Genomic DNA, 24,149 nt, shown 5'->3' on the forward strand with positions numbered 1-24,149 from the left:
GACTGAGTTTGATTCTGTTACACCCAAGGAAGTGGATAAGATTCTTTTGTCTGTTAGTCCAGCCACCTGTTTGTTAAATCCTGGCCCCTGGTAGGTTATTAAAGCAACCTGGGAGGTGACTGCAGGATATGTTCATGCGGTGGTATCAACCTGTTTGAGAGGTGGAAGTACGGCCCCTCCTCAAAAGGTCACTGCTGGACCCTTCCCTGTTGGAGAATTATTGGCCAGTTTCCAATCCTCCCTTTCTGGCGAAGATTGTGGAAAAGGCGGTTGGCAACAGCTACAGAGGATCTTGGACTCTCTGGACCTGTTTCAGTCAGGCTTCAGGCCAGGGTACAGTATAGAGACAGCACTGGTCTCACTTGCTGGTGACCTCTGGTGGAGCTGAGATGGGGGTGATGCATCCATCCTAATGCTCCTTGATCTCTCAGTGGCTTTCAATACTGTCAACCACAGTATCCGTCTGGACTGACTGCGGGGGTTAGGAGTGGTAGGCACTGTGATCCAGTGGTTCATCTCCTTCCTTGGCGGTTGGTTCCAGTCAGTGTTGACAGGGGGAAGAGATCACATCCACAGACCCTCATGTGTGAGGTGCCTCAGGGCTTGATGTTCTCCCCTCTCCTATTCAACATCTACATGAAACCACTGAGTAAGGTCATCCACCAGTTTGGGGTGTGGAATTATCAGTATGCTGATGATACCCAGATCTACATCTCCACCCTGAGCGGCACAGATGAAGCTGTCAACGTATTGACCCAGTGCCTGGAGGCTGTTCAGGTTTGGATGGGGCAGAATAGACTTTGGCTCAATCCTAACAAGACTGAGTGGCTGTGGCTGTCTGGACCCTTTGAATCAGGGATGTCACCAACTTTGGTCTTGGATAGGCTGCATTTCCTAGTTGAGACTGGTGTGCAACTTGTGGGTCCTTCTGGACTCGCAGCTAGTGCTCAAAGAACAGGTGGCAGCTGTGGCCAGGAAGGCCTTTGCACAGGTTCATCTTGTGCTCTAGTTGTGCCCTTTCCTCAACTGGGAAGCTCTTCAGACAGTCACTCATGTCCTAGTCACCTCACAGTTGGATTACTGCAACGCAGTCTACATGGGGCTGCCCTTGAAGGCCACCCGGAAGCTATACTGGTTCAAAATGCAGCAGTGTGAGCAGTAACAGGTGCCTCTTGGTGTGCCCATGTGTCACACTGCTACACAAACTGCATTGGCTGCCAGTTGGCTTCCAAGTGCAATTCTATATTCTTTATCTATAAAGTCCAGTATGGTATAGAGCCTGGATATCTGAGAGACCACTTATCTCCAACTGCTTCTGCCAACGCAGTACATTCCAACAGAGTGGGTGCACTCCAGGTCCCCTCCATTAAACACTGCCATCTTGTGGGACATAGGAAGCGTGGCTTCTCTGTTGCGGCCCCCACCCTCTGGAACAGCACCCCCCACTTCCCCGAGATAAGCATGGTGCCCTCTCTCCTGGAGTTCCAGAAAGCTTTGAAAACCTGGCTTTGGTCCCAGGTTTGTTGATGGTTATTATTTGTTCAGTGGACCCTGTTTTGTTTTGTGGCTTTTGTTATTAGAGTATTTAGTCCAGGCTACCTGTTGATTTAATATTTTTAGCTGTTTTTGTGTCTTTTTTACTTTTGTGTGCTGCCCAGAGTCCACTGGAGTTGGGCGGCCAATAAATTTGAATGAATGAATGAATGAATGAATGAATGAATCACATGAGTCTCAAAATACTGCTTAAAAAAGCTTGTTGTTATCCAGAAGTTAGTTTTCATATGGATGGCATGCATGTGTGCCATGCTATGCTTTCTTTTGCAGAAAGACAGCATACATGTACATATTCCAGCATTCCACTGCAGAAAAACAGAGCACTGGACTTGCTGCCCAAGTTCCTTCTCTGTAGTGGATGGAGAGCATTTTTACTTTCCTGTTGGTGACATATTGATTTTACCAGGGAGAATGGCTATCCTTTCAATGGTCTCTTCTATTCTGTCATTCTTTTTCTCTTGAATTTCATTAGGAGCAACATGTTTTTAAATCCCTTAAATGGATGGCAAGAAGTGCTCTTTCTCGTTCTAGGGATTGTTACAAAACTTTCAGTCCTGCCTATCAGAATAAGTAGCAGGAGCAATCCAGATTTCAGGAAACCTTCTCTCAACTGCAGAAAAGGAACTTTCATCCAGTGTTCCATTTCACTTGTCAAGAAAATTGTGCTGTTTTTTTTTTTTTTAGAACTACTCTGATGGGTGAATCTAGGAATTCTAGTAAAGGGCAAAACAGATCCCACAAGCTTAAAATCTGCTGATCTCTAACCTGACCGTGTAAAGTTATTTTTGTTTTTTAAGCTCTAGAAAACTGCCACTGCCCAAAGGCAATTGTCGGCAGTTACTATATTCCAGGAAGTAAAAAGTTCATCTTTGTTCAGGCTTTATGCCCCAAAGGATCATGTTATCCTTGCCAGATAGTATGCCTACTCTAGTGAGTAGTCAAGCAGTGCCAGATATATTGCCTAATCTAGCGAGTACTGAAGTTGGCTAATAATTTTTTTAAAACAAAAGCAAAATACAAAAGTCAAAAACACAGGTTAAAATTAACAAAAAAGTAGGCCCTAAAACATTGTATGGAAAAGAATTTCCTTTTGTATCACCTTACACAGTGGAAATAGACTGGAAAGTGTAGAGGATAATCTAATACATGTAGGATCCTGGAAGTAAAGTTAATGAGCAAAGTTCCAATTCCTTTTACATGTGTTCACTTGGAATTATGTGATCAGGCATAGCACCTTAAAAGAGCTTTTCACATACTGTGCATTGCTTTGCAGTGCTACACATCATGCTGTTACACATACCCATTATGTTAATAGAGCAGGTTTGCTTATACGGATGGACATCTCTCTTTCCTTTGTAATTAAGAATGAGATGCCTTCATCAAAATTACAGCTAATTACTACTGTCTTAAACCAAATTCTGAAGAGTGAGGTGAGTTCTAATCTAAACGCAGTTAAGCAAGAAACCAATGTCATGTCCTCATTAGTCTTCAGTATTCTCACCAGCAAGCTCCAAAAACCTATTAATTTACAATATCAATTCACGGAATGTATATGAAGGCTGAAAACTTACATTGCTCTTGGTTCAGAAAAGACATCAGTGTGTATGTGCATCATGAGATCCCCACCAGCAGCATATTCCATTACAAAGCACACATGATCTTTGGTTTGAAAACAGGCAAAGAGGTTCACCAAAAACGGGTGTCTTACGCTGTTCACAGTTTCAAAAATTCGCTTTTCACACATGAGGCTGAAAGAAGAAAGAAAGAAAGAAAGAAAGAAAAAAAGAAAGAAAGAAAGAAAGAAAGAAAGAAAGAAAGAAAGAAAGAAAGAAAGAAAGAAAGAAAATAATGTGACTTATATTATTTTATCTTTAGTATATCAGGAGAAATTCAAGGAAAAAATCCAAAGAAAATTTCATGTGAGTTTATATAAAAGTTCAAAAATACATGGTTGCAACGAATGACAATGATTATCCCAAGCTTTCCAAAAAAAAAAACAGCCCCTCAGAGGTTTATTATATAACATTTATACAGCTGACTAAGGCCTTTTAGGTGCCTTTCCCAGTTAAATCAGAAAACTGTGAACTCCTATATGAAAAGTTCCTTGAGTCAGAAAAGTAAGTGCAGAAGCTTAGAATGGGACCACTGAATGAACATTATTATATTATATTATATTATATTAAATATATATTTACATATAAATAATCTATAGAAAACAGCACTAAGACTGGTAGAATTTCCACAGTGATATGAAGCAAATGTTAAATTATGCTGTTTCTGGAAGAGAAGGATATACAGTGGGGCAAAAAAGTATTTAGTCAGCCACCAATTGTGCAAGTTCTCCCACTTAAAAAGATGAGAGAGGCCTGTAATTTCCATCATAGGTATACCTCAACTATGAGAGACAAAATGGGGAAAAAAATCCAGAAAATCACATTGTTTCATTTTTAAAGAATTTATTTGCAAATCATGGTGGAAAATAAATATTTGGTCACCTACAAACAAGCAAGATGTCTGGCTCTCACAGGCCTGTAACTACTTCTTTAAGAGGCTCCTCTGTCTTCCACTCGTTACCTGTAGAAATGGCACCTGTTTGACCTTGTTATCAGTATAAAAGACACCTGTCCACAACCTCAAACAGTCACACTCCAAACTCCACTATGGCCAAGACCAAAGAGCTGTCGAAGGACACCAGAAACAAAATTGTAGACCTGCACCAGGCTAGGAAGACTGAATCTGCAATAGGCAAGCAGCTTGGTGTGAAGAAATCAACTGTGGGAGCAATAATTAGAAAATGGAAGACATATAAGACCACTGATAATCTCCCTTGATCTGGGGCTCCATGCAAGATCTCACCCCGTGGGGTCAAAATGATCACAAGAACGGTGAGCAAAAATCCCAGAACCACATGGGGGGACCTAGTGAATGACCTGCAGAGAGCTGGGACCAAAGTAACAAAAGCTACCATCAGTACCACACTATGCCGCCAGGGACTCAAATCCTGCAGTGCCAGATGTGTCCCCCTGCTTAAGCCAGTACATGTCTGGGCCCATCTGAAGTTTGCTAGAGAGCATTTGGATGATTCAGAAGAGGATTGGGAGAATGTCATATGGTCAGATGAAACCAAAGTAGAACGTTTTGGTCTAAACTCAACTCGTCGTGTTTGGAGGAGAGAGAATGCTGAGTTGCATCCAAAGAACACCATACCTACTGTGAAGCACGGGGGTGGAAATATCATGCTTTGGGGCTGTTTTTCTGCAAAGGGACCAGGACGACTGATCCGTGTAAAGGAAAGAATGAATGGGGCCATGTATCGTGAGATTTTGAGTGAACACCTCCTTCCATCAGCAATGGCATTGAAAATGAAACGTGGCTGGGTCTTTCAGCATGACAATGATCCCAAACACACCGCCCGGGCAACGAAGGAGTGGCTTTGTTAGAAGCATTTCAAGGTCCTGGAGTGGCCTAGCCAGTCTCCAGATCTCAACCCCATGGAAAACCTTTGGAGGGAGTTGAAAGTCCGTGTTGCCCAGCGACAGCCCCAAAACATCACTGCTCTAGAGGAGATCTGCATGGAGGAATGGGCCAAAATACCAGCAACAGTGTGTGAAAACCTTGTGAAGGCTTACAGAAAACGTTTGACCTCTGTCATTGCCAACAAAGGATATATAACAAAGTACTGAGATGAACTTTTGATATTGACCAAATACTTATTTTCCACCATGATTTGCAAATAAATTCTTTAAAAATCAGACAATGTGATTTTCTGGATTTTTCCCCCCATTTTGTCTCTCATAGTTGAGGTATACCTATGATGAAAATTACAGGCCTCTCTCATCTTTTTAAGTGGGAGAACTTGCACAATTGGTGGCTGACTAAATACTTTTTTGCCCCACTGTACACTCATTGTACACTGTTGTATGTACTGAGAAAAAGAGGTAAACAGCTGTTAACACATTAACAGATGGGTGCCTTTTCCTGTTGATGCATTCTTAGTTTACTTTACACTCTTACCCTACAGTTATTTGTAATTAAGTTCTGTTAGACATATTTTCAAATATGTATGTTTAAAAATAATGGGTTCAAGTTCACATCAGTTCACACCAAGATATAAAAACATCTACACTATAATTCTATGAAAAAGTATTTGCCTCCTAAAAGATTTTCTGAACTTTTGTGTATGTTTGCAAAATATTATCAGTTTCATGTGATCCTCCTGAAAATACAAAGGCAGCCTGGGTGTACAAATAATACCAAAGTTTGGTGCCTGTTTCATTTGTTTCATAAAGTCATCCAACATGTTTGTTTAGCCACTCCTGCTAGTAAAAGGAACCAATGGAGAGCAGTTGAGCAGCATGTTCCAGCATGCTTCTTCATTCATAGGAAGCCAGAATGCAAATCCCCACTGACTCTAAATCTGGATATAATACACAGTTGTCATCATTAGCAGCCATTCATCTTCTCTACCATGAATTCCTCTGCTTTTAAAGCTGTCCAAATTGGTGATTATCAGCAAATCTTCTAACAACAAATTCTACATTAACTGTAGTGTTTCCTCTTATCTGACCATTCAGCTTGATTTCAGTATTATGAAAAAAGGAAAAATAACTTCTCTTTCCCCACAGCATGCTAGTTTCTATTTAACTCAATTGTGCCTGTATTTACTTGCATTCTTTTCTAAGCTAATGACACCTAAACAGTGCAGTGAGTTATTCTAGAGCCTCAATTCTTTTGTCATCCTTTTCTACAATTTATTCCATTCTACAATATATTTTTTGATGCGTGAAGACTAAAACTTTAAATGGTATTTTAAATGTGCTCTGTCCATAGATTTGCATAAACTGACTCCAGTATTGACAGTTTAACTTGTTACTCCTTTCTAATGAACCTCAGGATGCCTTTTTTCATAATAGCCACAAACTGGATCAAAAATTTTAACTGAAGTACTCAACTCCACAGGACAGACTTTGAAGTTAGGTTTTTTCCTTCTCACTATACATCACTTTATTGAATGTAATTTATCATTTACAATGCCCATTCCCAAAAATCTCTTTGGAACTGTTAGCTATAACTTCTTTTTTAAATACCTAAATTATCTGCATCATCCACAAATCTCACCATTTCACTGCTCACCCCAATTCCAGACTGTTTCTGAACAACTTAAAACACATTAATTAATAAAATTGATTAATAAAGACACATTCAGATTTAATTCTTTCTGTTCTTCATACTAACCTGTCTACTTCATCTCGAGCAACAATGTCTCCTTTTTTTAAGGCTTTAATAGCAAACATTTCATTTGTATTTTTATACTCAGCCAATAGGACCTGAAATACAAAACAGTGTGTTTTTATTGTTTAAAAAGTCTTATTGTTCTAATACTTCTTTTAAATTTATAACATTTTTATTTTAAATTGACACAAATCAACAAGCAGATTCTCTAAACATACTAAAATAAAGTGGGCCTCAAATACAACCATGCAGATATAGAAGTAAGTATGCCAAAGGAACAGAGTATGTTGAAAGTCACAAAATTGTAATTTTAGCCTTCAGGTACCTTTCCAAAGTGTCCTCTACCCAGAACAGCACAACATCGGAAGTCTTGTAAACTAAACTGAAATCTCTGTTGCATTCTGAAATATAAATAAAAAAAAAAAGAGACTTCAACCCTCCTTGAAATACTGAAGCAAAGCAGCCACATTCTCTGGAAGGCTATCAATGTATTTGCAAAGCACCCTGAATTCTTTGCATAGCCTTATTCAGTATGAAACTACTGTCACATAAAATTAAAAGTGGTGGCTTACCTTCTATCTTCAGGTACTTGTCTATACTCAATATCAGAATTTGAAATCTGAGTCTCACAAATAATTTCTGGTTGAAATTTTGGAACAAAATTATTTTTGTCATTCTCAAAATCAAATGTTTCCACATCCTGTGAAAATGTGTAGAAGAAACAAATGAAAAAAGAAATATTAAAAAATATGCCAGAAATTTGAGAAGTATGCTTAATTTAGAAGAGTAATACCAGAGTAGTAGTTTTTCAAGTTTAGAAGTCTGGAAACATAGACTTATACCTCAAAAGGAGAGCCATAATTTGGAAGATCATCTACAAAAACACTTTTTGCTACATCTGCCACACTTCTATAAAACTTAGAAAGTTAACAAGAACCTGAAATAGGAAAAGTTTAATCCTAGACAATCCAGAAAGCCTATTACTCCCCAAGCACACATGCATCTACATCTACATATCTCTTATTCATATGTATAAAAGGAAAAAAAAAAGTGAAGTATTTCCATTATGAAAGCTTCTCATAATGGTCATATGTTGAAAGAACTTTACTAGCTATGAATGATTGGGCGTGTTGTTATTTATAAGCCTCATTTAGGCCACCTTTTAAAATATTACACAAAATCTTATGGGAGGCTAGACTGTCTCTTTCCATATCTGCACCACCACAAAAATATGCAACTGAGCATTCTCAGTGCTGTTCCAAAATTTTTGGAACATTCTTCCAAGCATATATTACCCTAATATATGGCTGGTATCTTATCTGATTAGATTTTTAAAGTGGCTTCATTATGAAGTGAATACATACACCCACATACAAGTGCACCCACACACACACACACACACACACAGGTACAATACAAATTTAATCAAACAACCAGCTAAATTATGTGGGAAGGAAGCACAGTGCAAAAGCAGTTAGTTAAGTGGTCATTTAAAGGAAACAACTGCTTCATGACTAGATTTTTAAAATAACAAAACAAATGAACTTATTTATATCCTTCCTTTTTCTCTGAGAGTTCAATGTGGCTTACATGGGGACCTCTACTAATTTCATCCCCTCAATACCAACCCGATGAAGTAGGCTTAGCTGAGAGAAAGTGATCAGCTTTTATGCAAAATACAAAGAATATGAGCTCCATGGACAACTGGGGTCTTGAGGATGGATCTGACCGGTCTTAGTCCAAGGGTGTGACCCCAAAACACATTGATCAAGATCATCACAGACAGAACATTCATCCATCATATTCTATTTTAGGGTAGCATTTAAAAAAAAATGACATAGTAAATTATACATTTTTAAAACAACAACAGTAATAATTTATTAAACTTGTATGCTGCCTGACTCACAATGACCCTGGGTGGCTCACAACAGTCAAACAATCACAAATAAAATTCTAGATTAGGAGCCTTGCCTGAGTGGGTGTAGGTGGAGACTTTGGTTCAGGTGAAGGTTCACTGATTTCTCCAAGAGAAGATGCACGTGGAGTACATGTGGGTTCAGGTTCAAGTTCAAATACCAATTTACCTACAGGGGAATCACTTGGGGAAAAAAAAATCCCTGTAAGCCTGATAACATATGAGCAGAATACTAGACATAATTCACATTATCTCTTTTAAAGTTCCAGTTAAGCATCTTCTCTTACATTGCAAATATTTCACAGTAATTTTAATGTGTAAAATTTGTCCCTGCATTTTAGCCATTCATTTACCTAGTTGGTGAACCTAATCCAGAAATGTGAGCATCAACTACTGATACTGTAGCAGGCACAGAAGCTTGAGGGCTGAAGGTACCAGTATGATTTACTGTAGGAATAGCTCTTCTCACAAGCCTGCCCCAAGTGGCAATATTAATATTCATTTGAGGAGCTCTGAGAAATGTTTTGCCTGTGGATAAAGAAAACAAAGCACAAGTAATTTCTTTATTTATCACCAAAAGCTATAACTAAATGAGAATTCATATATTCATTAGTTTATTATTTGTGATGGATAAGCTGTACATGCCGTATTTCATATTTTCTCTCTTTTTTATTAAAGCCTTATTGACAAATTCAGAACAAATAATTTTACATGAAATGTTGACATTTAGCATCAGTTTTTATTAATTCTATGACCTGGTGTTAAAGCCATAAAACCCTCTTACCTTGTTGCTTGGAGAAAATTTTCTTTTGTCTCTGAAGTTTTGGTCTTCTTTCAATAACAGGATTAAAAAATGTAACCTGCAATTCAGACAATAGGTATTAGGATACAGAGTAATAGTTTTGCAAACAGTTCACAAGACTTAAATATTTACTAAAAATATTTGCCCTTACCTCTGCAAATAGAGTACCCTGAGGTTCAAGATAGAGACACATTCCATGTCGCTGATTATCCAAGAAGTCTTCTAACCTCAGAAATTTCACTGCACATAGAGATCTCCAATCACGCCAATAAACAGAAATTTCTAACTCACGTGACTGAAGAAAAATAAGAAACAAGTAAATGCTAAGTTTTTATATTTACTATATTTGAGCAGACCCAGCTGGAAATATTTTTACATGAGAATCACCCAACCTTGGGAACTGATGACTTTAGCAATGGAAGAAGCCACCTTTCTGTTCTGCTCACATGATTTAATCAATTCATGTATTATCTGCAGCTTCCAAGCTAGTGCAGTACACTGGCTCAGAAGTTATATCTATAAAATGAATGGCCAACAATATGATTAAAAGAAATCATTCCAACACTGTCACAGATTTTAAGGTGAATCATCAGAGACTAGAGAGGAATCTTCTCTCTCTCTCCCATGTAGTGAATCAGCCATAATCAAGATGTAGAAGAAATCATTCTTGCAATTCCCAAAATGTTTAAGACTCTTTAGAAAAAAAATCTAAAATTTTGAAAAAAATGCATTCCTTGGCTAACTATAGTCACTGCATAAAAACACCCAAAATAAATTCAATCACTTTAATCCATTTTTATGAAAGATAAGTCATAAACATATATGATTTTACAAGGGAAAATATTGCTTTATAACACTGCCTGCAACATTACAGGCATAACAAACAGAAAAGGCATAATTTTGTAAAGCTGGTGTGGCACTTGGTAGGCTAGAATGGAACAATTTATGATCTGCAGTCCTAATGCTGGATAAAGGTAAACTACTCTATATTAGTTCCAAAAGCAACAGTTTTAATTTACAATGAAGACTAACAATATGTATGTAGTCATACTAGACAAGATGGAAACACAGATGGTATTTTAATTTCAGTTCGCTGCCTTTCCAATTCTCCTACCTCACAAACCCTTCCCATCACAAATACCGTATCCCGTTATGTAGCATGTAGAGCCATTTCTCATTACAGTACCGCAATGGGTCCAGGGCATCTCCATATACAGCCTAGTTCATGCTATTTCTCAGTCTGGTGAAGACTGATTTACATGCTCAACATAGCTGCTACACTCAGACCTCTTCCACGTAAGGTATGCCAATAGAGAAAATCAAAACTTAAATGGGATTTTAACACCCAGTTCAGTGTTATTTCTACTATTTCTTTTTTAAAAAAAACTTCCATTTGTCTTGCCCTGAACTGATGCCCCATACATGCATTTGGACTAGATTTAAGTATATATGAGCAAAGCTAAAAATCACACCTAGAAGAATGTCTGTAAATGCCAAATGTCAGTTGCATTTCACTGTCTTACACAGACCAGCTGGCAGACTATGAAAGCAGTAAATTGGCAGGACAAGAGTTTGTTTATTTTAGGAATCTTTGTTTGACTAGATATGAAAAATCATTTTCAAACTCAAAGAACTTGATCTTTTTGTCTCAGTTTCAGGAAGTCTATTTCATTACTTCATCAAATAACATGAGTTGTTTTTTTTAAATCATCATGTACAAAAGCATACTTAGTATTTTAAAAAAAAATCAGTACAAACACATCACTAAAATGTCTTGTGAAATTCTGCCAAGCCTATGATCTACATTTTATAACACTTCTGCTTCACTCCAAGAACGAATTGTTTACATGCTTAATTTTTCAACAGTTACAATGCTTTAATGAAAATGTCCCTCAAATCCTCTACATGTTTTACTGCATGACTTCATCTAGTATCACAAAAACCTAAGCACTAATGAGCGGTTTTGTTGCAAATATTTTGAACATAGAGGGGTAGAACCTTAAAGACATGTGACTGGAATGCACTTCTGCTCATATAAGTACGTCTCAAATTTTCATTTTTCTGATGCAGCTCCATGTTTCAGAGCAGAGGGAAGGCCAGAATGCTCCATTCCATTCAGCAAAGGGAAGCTACGATCCAAATAAGAATTTCTCTCTTGGCATAAGAAGCAAATTACTCAACTGGCAATCATGGTTAACATATTAAAGAGGTCCTTACTCTGTCTAGTTCCAGTGTAAATTTCTGGTCCCAGGACTGATTGGAAATAGGCTTCCAGCTAGTTTGATCAACAACAGTATTATCCAACTTCAAAACAGCACAGATTTCATCTGGAAGCAAATTATGTAAATTCACCTTAGAATGTTAAAATAATTTTCCAAAAACAGTAACAGAAGCAGCCCTGACAAAGAGTGATCATTTAATATCATTTAAAACATGTCCAAAATATGCAAAATACAAAATTATAGAATCACACTTAATCTGAAGAGTAATTACAAACTTTGTTTAGGTTAACGTACAACAATTGATAATGGCGGAGGAAATTCTCATTGTGAATGTTCAAAGTAAGTGTGTGAAAAACTCAAATGCTTTCCAAACTTTGGCAGTTTCTTCAGTAGAAGAAACCACAACTCTCTTCCTTTTTCTCTCAACCTTTCCTGAAGAGAGTGATAGAATGCTGGCTCCTTGTCCTCCATTTATACGCTAGAATTTCTACATCAGCACTGTGAGTGCTGGGACTCTTGGGAAGCAATGCTGTATACGAGGGCATAAGTATCAGAGCATATTATTACCCTTCTCTTGCAATATTATCATTATGAGGTGGAAAAAGAAGACAGCAGTGAGGGAGTTGTAAGAAAATCGCTTGGATCTTATGCTATTAATTTCATCAATCATGGAGGGTTCAATAAATACATATTTTGAATCAACAGGGAAATATAAATCATTTTCTCATTCATTACATTTTAAAATCCAATTTTAGCTGAGCTATTCCAAATATAGCTGAGGCAGCCTATGCTTTATTAGTTGCAATATCCCAAACACAGGCTCCAACTCCCAGAAAAGGGATCCTTTGGCCCTTCAGACATTACCAAATTAAGGATGTACAAAACATTTCATTTTGTGAACAAAACATTGCGGGAAAACTACAACATTCTTTTTCCGCTAGACTTCATGGTGATTCTGTGTTATACTATACATGGTCCAAAATATGGATAGAGGGCCAGATTACATCTAAAATATTATTAACTATGTTCTCTTCCAGAAGGGTTATTTCCACAAAACTGCCAGATCACTCCCAGAATAGTCAGACAGGCATGATTCAGAGGAATAGCTAAATGTTCTGTGTTCTCTGGAATATTTTGCACATTACTGCACTGAACTATAACTCCAGCTGGCATGGCCAACTGCAAGAAGTGTTAGGAGTTATTCTTCACTTACGTAGGGAAGACATCTCCCACTCTTGTTTTTAAAAAATGAAGATTCTTACTACTGTTGCTGATTCTTGAAATAGTACTTTTTGGGTTACCATAATACAATAAATCTCACGGGCCTATAGAAAAACTTGCTGAAGACATCAGCCTGCATGTACGTACTAGGGCACTGCTTTGAATATGAAGGCAAAAAGGTGTAGGAAGCAAGCATTTGGATGTTAAATGGTGCTGTGGGAACAAGCTGGGTACACTCCTGGTGAATTGGCTACTCTGTTATTCAACTGGTTCCTCTCTGGGCAACTTGACATGGTGTTGGAGACCCCATGGTATGCTTTTTGGTGTTGGATGACTTCTATGTCTAGGAGCCAGGTCTGGGAAAATCACAGAGTCCATGGCTTCTATGGGCTTGTCCAACATTATCTGTGGTGTCTTATGCAGGCAGTCATAGTCCAGATTCTGTAAACCTTGGTGTGATTGTGAGGTGATCTGGAGAGCCTACTGCCATGGTCAGAACACTTTCTGGTCCAGTTTGCAATGGCAGAAGAACAGAATAGGTGGAAAAATTCTCCTAAGCAAGATAGACAGATTGTTTCTGCCACTGCACTTTCCTTTTTTTTTTTAAATGGAAGATTGTTTTACAGTCCAAGATGGAGCTGAGAAGGAAAAAGTCCTCTCACTTCTTTAGAAGGAAAGCCTAAGACTGAGGAAAGAGGGTTACCCTCCACTGAATGCAAAAGTCTAAGCCTGCCTTCTGACTACAAGAGGGGAAATTTCTTGGCTCTATTTTTGGTGACTGAGAAAACACTGTTTTTCATTCATGGCACCTATACTGTAAAACAGCATCACTCTAAAAGCTAGGCTAGCTCCTTCTAGATGATGGCCTTCTAGAGGGCAGTGAAAACTAAATTCTTTGGGAGGGACTTTGGGGTTGATTGCCAAGACAGCTAAAACTGGATTTTATTATTATTTATTCATTATGTTTTTAACTCTTTTGGTTTTGTTTATGAAGTTATATTGTATTACATTATCATAGGACTTACATTTATCTTACCATGGATATTTTATTGAGATTCATGTTGTTGTGAACTACCAAGAATCTATTGTTCAGCAGCACACAACTTTAATTATAATAATTAAGTGCTTTGGAGCGCACGGAGGCACAAACATATCACCTGTGACTCCCTAAACCAAATATTTCTTTCCCCAGGATCATTCGGCACTTGTGCAGAGCAGCCACGTGAATCCAGAAAAAGGCATGGCTGCTTTAATGACTTGCAGACAGCTACAACATTTGTGCAATGTGTACTCCTAAGTGCCTTTTTACCTTTAAATCCAAAGTACTCCACAGTCTTAGAACATAATCATAATAAAATAGAATCTGAGTAAATTGAATTAATTTTTACATATATTTACTTTCCCTAAGAGATTTCATAAAAGTGTTTCTGAAAATTAAAAAAAAATTAAAAAGGTACTGAACTGGACAAATCATCTGTTTTTAGAAGGTTTCGGCTACTCCCACTTTTACTTTTGCTTGTTCGGCTCATGAAAGATGATCTGGCTTCACTTGGACTCCATCCAGGTAGAGTGAAGGATGTTGCTTTTGATCTACCAGGGACATTCTCCAGGATATCTTGGCAACCCATGAGCCTAACTTCCAAAGTACCTAAAATGAGATCAGATTGTCTTAACTCATATAATTAGTAAAACACCAGCTTAAGCAAGTACAAGCAACTCATAAATGGTAGCAGCACTAATCAGCATTTTGTACAGGCAAGAACCTTTATACTCCATAAACTCCATATTAAGGAGGCAGTATAAAAGCTCTTAAATATATAAGCTTTAACTGGAAGAATGTGGGTTGAATCCAGAATTAGAGGAAACCTACTGAAATCAACTGCATTTAGCTAATGATGACTAGCAAGTCCCAGTGATTTTAATGTGCACTCATAGTGGGCTTACATGACACTAAATTTTATGACCATTTTGGCTAAGCTTGTGTGTACACAGCTAGTTATAGAAAGTTTAAACCATGGTTTTGACATAATGCATAGGTGGGTCCAATTCAATGTATATCAATCTGCCTCATGTACTATTTAAAAAAGACAATCCATGCAGGCAGCAGGAAAGCCTCATCTACATTAATACATTCTGCATCCATATATATTTTAAAATATGTTTAGGTTTCTCTTAGATATTACGCTTTAATGTAGATAAAATACGAAGAAAGGAAATCAATTTATATTCCATCATTACATAGTCTTGGCCTAGAAACAGTAACAGGCAGTAATGGTAAAATAGGATTCCATATATTTAACCCAGGCTGGTCAATGTACTATTGTGCGTTTGCACACACACAAACAATACACAAGCACATTCAGAGAATCAACTAATTCTGCTACAACTTCAGTTTAAAAACTAAAGTGATTTTGGGAAATACAAGCTAACAGCTGTGCTACTGCTTCCAATTTGGTTGTTTATTAAATAATTTAGTAAACAACGTATTAGGATCAGAGTTTTTATTCAACACCTGCTTCAAGTTAGCAAATAAAGTCTGCAGGGATATATTTAAGATCTTCATTAAGCATACAAGATATCTTGGAATTTATTTCCTTTATGAAATGCTGCAATTACAGAAGCATGCACAGACTGTCAAGGGGAACTGTTGGACCACATAGTCTCAACTTTCATAACCCCCGTGCAGACAGTTTTTCTTGCGTAATGCCTAGTCTTAATTTTTTATATTTAATTACTTTAATCTAGAAAACACATTAACACAAGTAAATGAGAGATACACCGTTATGCACTGCTGCTGTTTAAAATTCTCTTCATATTATTAAGTTTTAATGTTTTAGGGAAAACTTAAATTTTCATCACAACTGAGTGGCGTGGAGTTATGTCCAGATTTCACTGCAACACTCTGTAATATAAGGAATAATGATACAAAATTTTTTAAAACAGTTTGGAAATTAGTTGCATTAAATCAATGGTTCCAACATTTTGGATTAGAATCCTGTAGCAATAACTAGATTTGCAGATTCTAGCAAGTTATACAGTATAATCCTTTAATATATCAGATTCTTTGATAATAAGTTACTAATATTGATTCACTGGCTGGATCCCATAGTGAAAATATGTTGAAGCCACTGTGTTAAAATAAAACTTTCCTCTTAAAAACAGTTCACTGATAATCTTCATAAGCAATTTACACGTAACCCAACTTTTAAAAGTCTGAATTTAGGCAAGCAATTGAGATGCGATTAATGCAAACAAGAACTTGGCAAAAATAGTGACTGCCCATTTTCTAAGAAATAATACTTTTTTTGCTATATCCTTTATATTTTAAAGATATTCTGAATGTACAAAACTGCATAGTTTCTTTTACTGCAAAAAATATTTTCAAATTAGAAACCAAAGCACACAAAATATGTAGCTATTACTGCCACAACAAACCTGTTAACGCTGCTGGTTTGGACAGGGTACTATACTGATTTTGTGTAGATATCATACTTTGACGTGGACTTAGTGTTGGCGATGAAACAAGTGAAAGTTCTTCTATAATAATACTGCTTTTGGGATGATTTTTAGGGAGTTCATTCAGTCTTTGTTCTAATGAATATTTCAAGAGATCCAGCTTCTGACTTGATTCATTAAATCTTGCTTGAGCCTTATTCAGTTAAACAGAGAAAAAAGAAATGATTAGGAAAAACTCTTAACTTGCTTAAATTCCAATTTCGCTTATTACATGAAAATTACCTCTGAAAGCGCTTTTCTGTCAGTAACTTTTCCAGAGCCAAACAACTTCATAACATTTTTGGCACCTTCTGCTACTGCGTATTCTATCCTAAAATGATGTCGTAGTTCTTCCATTCGAAGCTCAAGTGGGCTTATCACAGGCTTTGCTACACACAAAAAAATAAACAAAAATTAGTACTAACTAGTACACTGAACTACTAGTATAGTATATTATACTAGCCAGTATATTGAAATATTTTTAGTATTATTTTTCTTTATTAATGTTCTGAAATTAAACTGGTGAGCACAAAAATGAGGAAACATTAAATAGACGACACACGTATTACAGTCCAGTGGCCTCCATGGGCAGAAAGGGTGTTAAAGCAGGTAAATCTGGCCTCTTCTGTATGTGTGTCAACGTTGCATGTACGTACAGAAGAATCAGAGCTTGTGTTGTGACTCCATATCTGTTATCTTGTCTGTTTTAAACCCAATCTGCTGCTGTATAGCCTAATGTAGATTACTAACCAGCCATATAAATTTGACAGATGATAGACAGACAGACAAAAAATGAAGTGAGTTAAGCACTCAAGGGATGGGTCTCTAAGCTCCGTAGATTTTAATGTGACACTCACCTATGTATTAACAAAAATCCACAATGAATTTTTGAATAAGGGTATTTTTCTGCCAGCAGATTCATGGCAGGGCAAATCCATCTTAGTGAGGGCAGACAGGCACTGCATTTATTTTCTAAATTTTACAAAATACAAACTTTACATATTATTTGAACAGCAGAGACCTCTTCACTTGCACACTGTGGAATGACTATACGACCACATGACAATATCCTTTTGTCTATGTGTGCCTCTGAGTCAGCATGGATTCCTAGTGACTGCCTGGACAAGTCCCTGCAGTTTTTGGGCAAGATTTTGGAAGTGGTTTGCCATTGCGTTCTTCCTAGGGCTGAGAGAAAGTGATTGGCCCAAGGTCACCCAGCTGCCTTTGTGCCTAAGGCAGGACTAGAACTCAGAATCTCCCAGTTTCTAGGCTGGACAAACTAGCTTTTTTTCAATACCCTATCTTCCACCTTTTCTATCCCCGTCTCCTAGCGATTATTTATGTCTAGCACAGATTCTGCTGACCTTTCAATTCCTTTTCCTTAACAAAAAACTTTTATCTCTGTTCCTTCTTAGTTTCTATTCTCTGCCCTTTACTTATGCCTGTATATTGAGTGATAACTATATACAAGGCTGTCACATTTTCAGTAATTCACACTGCGTCTTGATTCAATTGGTTATGCGATACAGTTGCTGGCTGCAACAGATGGGGATCAGCTTTAACATGTGATTTGCAAAAAGGCCTCAGAGTGTTCCAAAAACCTTTATCAGTGTTATTAGTTCATCTTTCCTAGTCTAGTTTAAATCGGCTTATCCATAGCATTAATTCATCTCCAAGAAACAGTGGCAAGCCAATGGCTCTCTCATCCAAGCCTACTGATTGCTGGCATTCTAACATTACATCCAAATGTACTGGGCATGTATTCAAAGTCACCTTTAAATCCCCACTTGGCATGTGGACAGGTTACTTGTGGGACAGCCTATCCCCAATGGATTCTGCCTAGCCTACTAGATCTGGCAGGGTGGGCATGTTCCAGGTCCCTTTGGTGAAACAGTATTACCTGTGGGGCCTCGGAAGCATGCCTTTTCTGTCATGGTATCTGCCTTACAGAACAGCCTCCCTCCCCTCCCAAGATATGGCCCCAACTCTGTTGGCTTTCAGACTTGGTTTTTCCCTCAGGCACTGGGGCCAGGATGCTAATGGAGCTGGCATGGGGTGACTGGTGGATGAATGGGAGTCTTATTGGGTCCTCAATATTGTTTATTGTTTTAAATAGCTTTTTGTTTTTACTGTACTGTGATTTTATCTGTTCATTGCCCAGTTTCTTCTGGTAGATTGGCGGCTATATAAGTTTAATAAATAACATAAATAATAAATAAGAACATTTAAACTCTTAACAAGGCATAGATGGAAAGCTTACAGTCATAAGGGTTTTCTTCCCTTGTAATAATCTATTCTGTATAAATCAAAACTTTATCCAGAATGAGGAGAAACAACACAGAGGGTTTTGGGCAGTCCAGAGACATTCCTACAAAAATGGGATTCAGATGACAACAGTAGGGATTTGACATTAGCCACAGGAAATCAAAACAGGCAGGAAGTGATGATTTGCTCAAGGGGCTGTGTGCATACCCATGTGTGTCAACCAGTTGTAGAAGAAGAATACAGGAGCCTGGTTAATGAGCCATTTCAGGATATCATATGTTAGACTGTTGTACAGATTCCTAGACTAATTGGGGAGGAAGAAGACTGACTGAGCATTGATCTGGCCTTGTAATGGGGGGTCAGGACTCGGGACTTTTTTAAAAGTTCCGTGGATGTTTTGAGTTAGAAGATTCTAGCAAGAGGTTAGTAAAAGCTTTTCTCTCTAATGCTTCACCATTATCAAAAGCCAATTCATTAGTCTGGACTGCTTGAAGAATCTGCATCCTTATAACTTCAATTTTTGTCTTGCTGTCCTGAAGCATTTGTTGAGCTGTTGCAAGCAGCTTTCTATCCTAAAAAAAGACAAATAGTTATGATGTTAAAATTTGAATTCCCAAATAAGTTTCAAGTACCAATAATTCACACTATTTTTTCAGAACATGAATTCTGACAAACTGAACAAGATTCAGAAACCAGTATGGTTTGAAAACTAATGCGCAATGGGTTTTGCTTACATTTCATCTGTATCAGGTCTGCTAAATAGGCATAGGTATCGAATATACCTTTGCTCTCTAATTTTTTTTTACTATTTTTTATTTTATCAAGAACAATTTCAGAAATTAGAGCACCAAAGCAAATAGAATAACACAGCCTCTAAGAGATAGAAGCAGCCATGTATCCATTTTTTAAAAATCAAAGCCCACAGAGGAAGCAAAATGTTTAAGTTCTATTCCTGTATTCTGTAATACACTCTGTACCACCAAAGTATCTTTGATCACATGAAAAAAACTATCAGAGGCATTCACTACTTCCAGAAATAAATGTCAGGATTTATTTGCATTTGTTCGCAGTATATAATATTGAAAGCAATTCCCCAAATGAAGTAAAATAAAGAATCCAAAAAAAATCTATTCTCATTCTCTCTCTCTCTCTCTCTCTCTCTCTCACACACACACACACACACACACAGACAGAGTTTAATATTTGAAGATAATAGAAAGTACTTGAAGGAAGAACCTTTCTTCTGTTAGAAATGCAACAGCAAGATTAACAATGTAATTTAACAAGTATAACTGAAAGGGTTTGGAAAGCTACAAATCGATTTTCAGAAAGGTCAGTGAACCATCAGGAAGCAATTCAAACTGTCAAATCTCGGTCTCTGTAATCCATTCAATTCTACTGTAGAAATCTGCATTTCTGTAGTTCATGCTCTACATGCCAACAACTGAATTCCTATTTATGACTGCTAATAAACCCTATTCCAAATATGTATTTCTAAACTATTTTTGGAAACAGTTTTTCCAAATGTGACTTATTGGTAATGTTATCAGAGCACATTACTGGAGGATGGGGAAATTGCATCATAACCCTACATGATCTTCAGCTGGCACATCCTGTCAAAAAGAAGCAGAAACTCTCCTTGGTACAAATAGCTACCAACAAAATATCTGGTGCACCCAAAAATTAACTTTTAAACATAGCATATGATGCATTTCTACACCTCTCCAAACTACCACTCTGTAATATCAGATATTCAAAATGTAATAATCTCAACAGATTGTTACAAACATGAAAACTATGCAGTATATTATTGGAGTCAAACAGGAATTATTTGTAATTAGCAATAGAATAGGAAATTACTCATTACTCTGGTATGCATCTATTTATATTGTCTGTCTTGACTGTGAGGTTTTAATCCCTCACCTGAAATCCTTCTTATCTATATGTGAGTTCATAAGTCTTACCTTTGATGGACCATTTGAATACATTTGAATCATATTCTCTGCTCCTTGCTTTACTTTCAATTCTATATTTAACTGTTTTTTTAAGGCAATTAACCTGTTGTTAGTAGGAAAGCGAGGATCACTGTTTGGTGTATCTGGAGTTCTGGGACAATCTGTAAATTATAAACAAATGCCTGTCAACAATTTTCTAAATAATACTCCATAATAAAAGTAATCCATTAAGTTTGTACTGGTCAAATTACTAACTTTGCAGTAAAATCTAAGCTGTTAATATCTTTGTCTAATATTAATGTTCATATTTTCTATTTGATATAGTCACTTTCAATTTCTCAAATGAGAGCTATTTTGTACAAGCATCTGTTCATGTAAAAATAAGGCAGTGCAACGATGGTTATATGAAACAATCTCTTGTTTTGGTGACCTAAAACTGCCATTCCACAAAATTTTTCCTAGACAATTAAAATATTCATTTAAAAAATCCCCAAACAGTAATAATTCATCTACCAAAGATATTTCGACTAAAACCTTACAATAAAGGTCAGACAAAATAAGTAATGGCTGGAATCTAGAAATCTGTAAGTCAAGTTCTGCTTACACAATATTCTTGCAAGAAACTCACCAAAAGATGAACAAGCCCCATATGGTACTCTCTACTACACCAGTGGGATCACTGTGGATCCCAACAGTATTGCTGCAAACTGTTTTGCTTTGCAACATGTTAATTTTCTATTCATGTTTAAAAATATATTTTTAAAAAATCAGACGGAACAGGGAGCTTAGTAGATAGCAAGGGATATATTTGGAGGTATATGGGTTCCCATTAGCAAAATAGTGCTAACTCCTGGCCTAAGAAGGAAGCATTGACTACTTTATTTAAGGGGTAACAATCATTTTATGTTAAGCAGCCATTCACTGAAATTCTCATAAACACACACAGTATATTATCCTTGGTTAGCGGTAGCTTTGAACAAGTTACCTTAATAAATCAAAAACAGAACTAGTTATGATTTTACAAACTACAATGCAGTATCTATATTTATTAGCTCTTTTACTAGATATCAGTGTTTGTGAATTACTATTAAATTATGTTTAAGAATTAATTAATGAACATTCACCATTCTGAGAGCACCACCAAAGTCTCTATATACAGTCAATGCTTGTTATTCATGGTAGCTACGTTCTATAAAGTTGTTGTGAACACTGAATTAGCAAATACTAAAACCTCAGCTAGGAATGTGCAAATTGGGTGACTCAAATTTTTAGCCTCTTTGCGTGTTCGCAAACGACTGTGAAAGCACCGCGAATATTGATATTTCAGTTACAAGTACATTTTAGTAGGTGGATTCACAAATACAGAATCCATGAATAACAAGAATCGACTGTACTTGAAAATACTTTCAATAAGAAGTTTTTTTTTTGCCATCTAAAAAGCATTCTGTTTGAAATGTGATATCCTTCAAATGATAAGGCCAATTAAATTATTGATAACTTACAGGCAGAACTTCTAGATATACGTTTAAATATTCACTTCACTGTGTTGGCTTCTGAAAGTGTTGTAAAGCTACTTTGAGATCATACGTTATGGAGCAGGAAGGCACTGTAGTTTGTTTTCCGCAAAAATATTACACCAAAACATAAGCACTTTTTATTAGGTTTAAAAAGTTAACAGGGCCTCAGTTATATATTCCTTCTGAGGTCTCAGGATAATAGTCCACATACAAATCTTTGGACAATCTTAATTGCTGATAATTCCCCTTGACAACAGGGTTCACTTGCTTGCAAAGTTCCTTATGTTGATATTGGGCTTTTTATTTTTTAACAGATTTGAAGGAAGTTAGGAACATTTAGTTTAGTTTAGGAATACTGGTTCTCAGAAGGCAAGACAGGTTAGTATAAAGTTTTTCAATTAATAATAATTTATTACTATTAATTAATTTATTAGTAGTAGTAATAATAAAGAGCCAGTTTGGTCTAGTGATTAAGGCACCAGGCTAGAAACCAGAGACTATGAGTTCTAGTCCCGCCATAGATATAAAAGCTGGCTGGGTGACTTTGGGCCAGTCACTCTCTCTCAGCCCAACTCACCTCACAGGGTTGTTTCTGTGGGGAAAATAGGAGGAGGAAGGAGTATTAAGTATGTTCGCCACCTTGAGTTATTTATAAAAATAATAAAGGCGGGCTCTATAAATAAATAAATAAATAAGCACCCTTTTAAATGTATTTTTAACTGTCTTTAGGTGTCTTCATGCTATACTCAAAGGAAGCTTCTGGGATATTTAATGTCTGCTTCTTAAGCTACTTCTCACTAATATTTTTTATCAGAAGACATATTTTCATACCTTGAAAAAGTATGTATATGCAGGAGAAATATACACTTGCAAAAGCTGCCTTAAGTTCTATACAGGTAGTCCTCAACTTACGACTACTATTGGGACTGGAATTTCACATGACCACATCACTTAGTGACAGCAATCCAGGCACTCCCCATTGCCGTCATCAGGTGAATTCCACGGGGTCATTAGCTGAGGACCTACCCCAATCCAAGCCATTCTGGGCTTGGTCCCTCCCAGCCTTGAGCCTCAGTAAGGTAAGGGACTGCCTCCAACTCCCCTCACCTGCCTATCTACCCCTCATCTCTGCCCTTTTGGCCACCCCGCACCCTGCCTTGGGAGTGTCAAGCAGCCCCAGAAACACATGGCTCTGGGGCTTCTTGGTCTTCCTTCCCCCTTTGCTCGCTCGCAAACACCAGCACCCTCCCTTCCCCTTTGCTTGCTTGCACACCAGCGCCCTCCTTCCTTCTTTCACTCACTGACATGCACCAGTGCCCTCCTTCCCGCTTTGCTTGCTCACACACATGCACTGCGTCCTCCTTCCCTTGCTTAAGAACTCTCCAGGGGTGCTTCCGGCACTGAAGGAGCGTGGCAGGGGTGCTTCCTGCAAAGCCCCAGAGCTGCAGTTCAGTGTGAAAGAAGCGTGGTGCGTGTGAGCAAGCAAAGGGGAGGGCGCTGGTGCATGTGAACAAGCAAAGGATGTGGTACATGCAAGTGAGCGAAGGAGGGCACAGTGCATGCAAGCACAGCAGAAGAGTGCAGTGCATGCATGCAAGCGAAGGGGGGAAGGAGGGTGTGGTGTATGAGAGAAGACCAGGGTGGGTGGGGAAGGCTTACCCCAGCAACTTACAACCTCCCCTGCAGGCTTCCCCACTGACTTTGCTTGTGGGAAGCTGGCAAGAAAGGTTGTAAATGGCTGTCACATGATCGCAGAGTGCTTGGCAACTAGTCGTGTGAACAGGTTGCCAAGGACCCAGATCATGATCATGTGACTGCAGGGACCAGTCATAAGTCCATTTTTTCAGCATCACTGTAACATCGAACAGTTGCTGAAGGAATGGTTGTAACTCAAGGACTACCTGTATATTATTCCTTGCTTAAGTAATACCATCTGAAAGGGCTGCAGAAGCCTGCCTTCTCTATTGCTGC

The 24,149-nt window shown here is 37.6% G+C and overlaps 1 protein-coding gene across 2 annotated transcripts in view; it reads right to left on the reverse strand.

Annotated features, from left to right (window-relative positions):
- PKN2 (protein kinase N2) overlaps nucleotides 1-24,149 on the reverse strand; it is a 62,073-nt gene that overhangs the window by 9,195 nt on the left and 28,729 nt on the right. For both annotated transcript variants that reach the window (XM_007423639.4, XM_025163668.2), the window contains 14 exons: nucleotides 20,671-20,822; nucleotides 19,161-19,278; nucleotides 16,685-16,830; nucleotides 16,382-16,595; nucleotides 14,409-14,594; nucleotides 11,721-11,830; nucleotides 9,655-9,798; nucleotides 9,486-9,561; nucleotides 9,055-9,229; nucleotides 8,758-8,884; nucleotides 7,359-7,486; nucleotides 7,112-7,187; nucleotides 6,790-6,881; nucleotides 3,126-3,302 (listed from right to left, as the gene is read on the reverse strand). In XM_007423639.4, coding sequence (XP_007423701.1) covers nucleotides 3,126-3,302; nucleotides 6,790-6,881; nucleotides 7,112-7,187; nucleotides 7,359-7,486; nucleotides 8,758-8,884; nucleotides 9,055-9,229; nucleotides 9,486-9,561; nucleotides 9,655-9,798; nucleotides 11,721-11,830; nucleotides 14,409-14,594; nucleotides 16,382-16,595; nucleotides 16,685-16,830; nucleotides 19,161-19,278; nucleotides 20,671-20,822 — 1,921 coding nt within the window. The remainder of the gene's footprint in view (nucleotides 1-3,125; nucleotides 3,303-6,789; nucleotides 6,882-7,111; nucleotides 7,188-7,358; nucleotides 7,487-8,757; nucleotides 8,885-9,054; nucleotides 9,230-9,485; nucleotides 9,562-9,654; nucleotides 9,799-11,720; nucleotides 11,831-14,408; nucleotides 14,595-16,381; nucleotides 16,596-16,684; nucleotides 16,831-19,160; nucleotides 19,279-20,670; nucleotides 20,823-24,149) is intronic.

Source organism: Python bivittatus, unplaced genomic scaffold (assembly GCF_059951505.1).
Source record: "Python bivittatus isolate LINGU-HERP-01145 unplaced genomic scaffold, Pbiv_v1 ctg000700_np1212, whole genome shotgun sequence".
Classification (NCBI taxonomy): Eukaryota; Metazoa; Chordata; class Lepidosauria; order Squamata; family Pythonidae; genus Python; species Python bivittatus.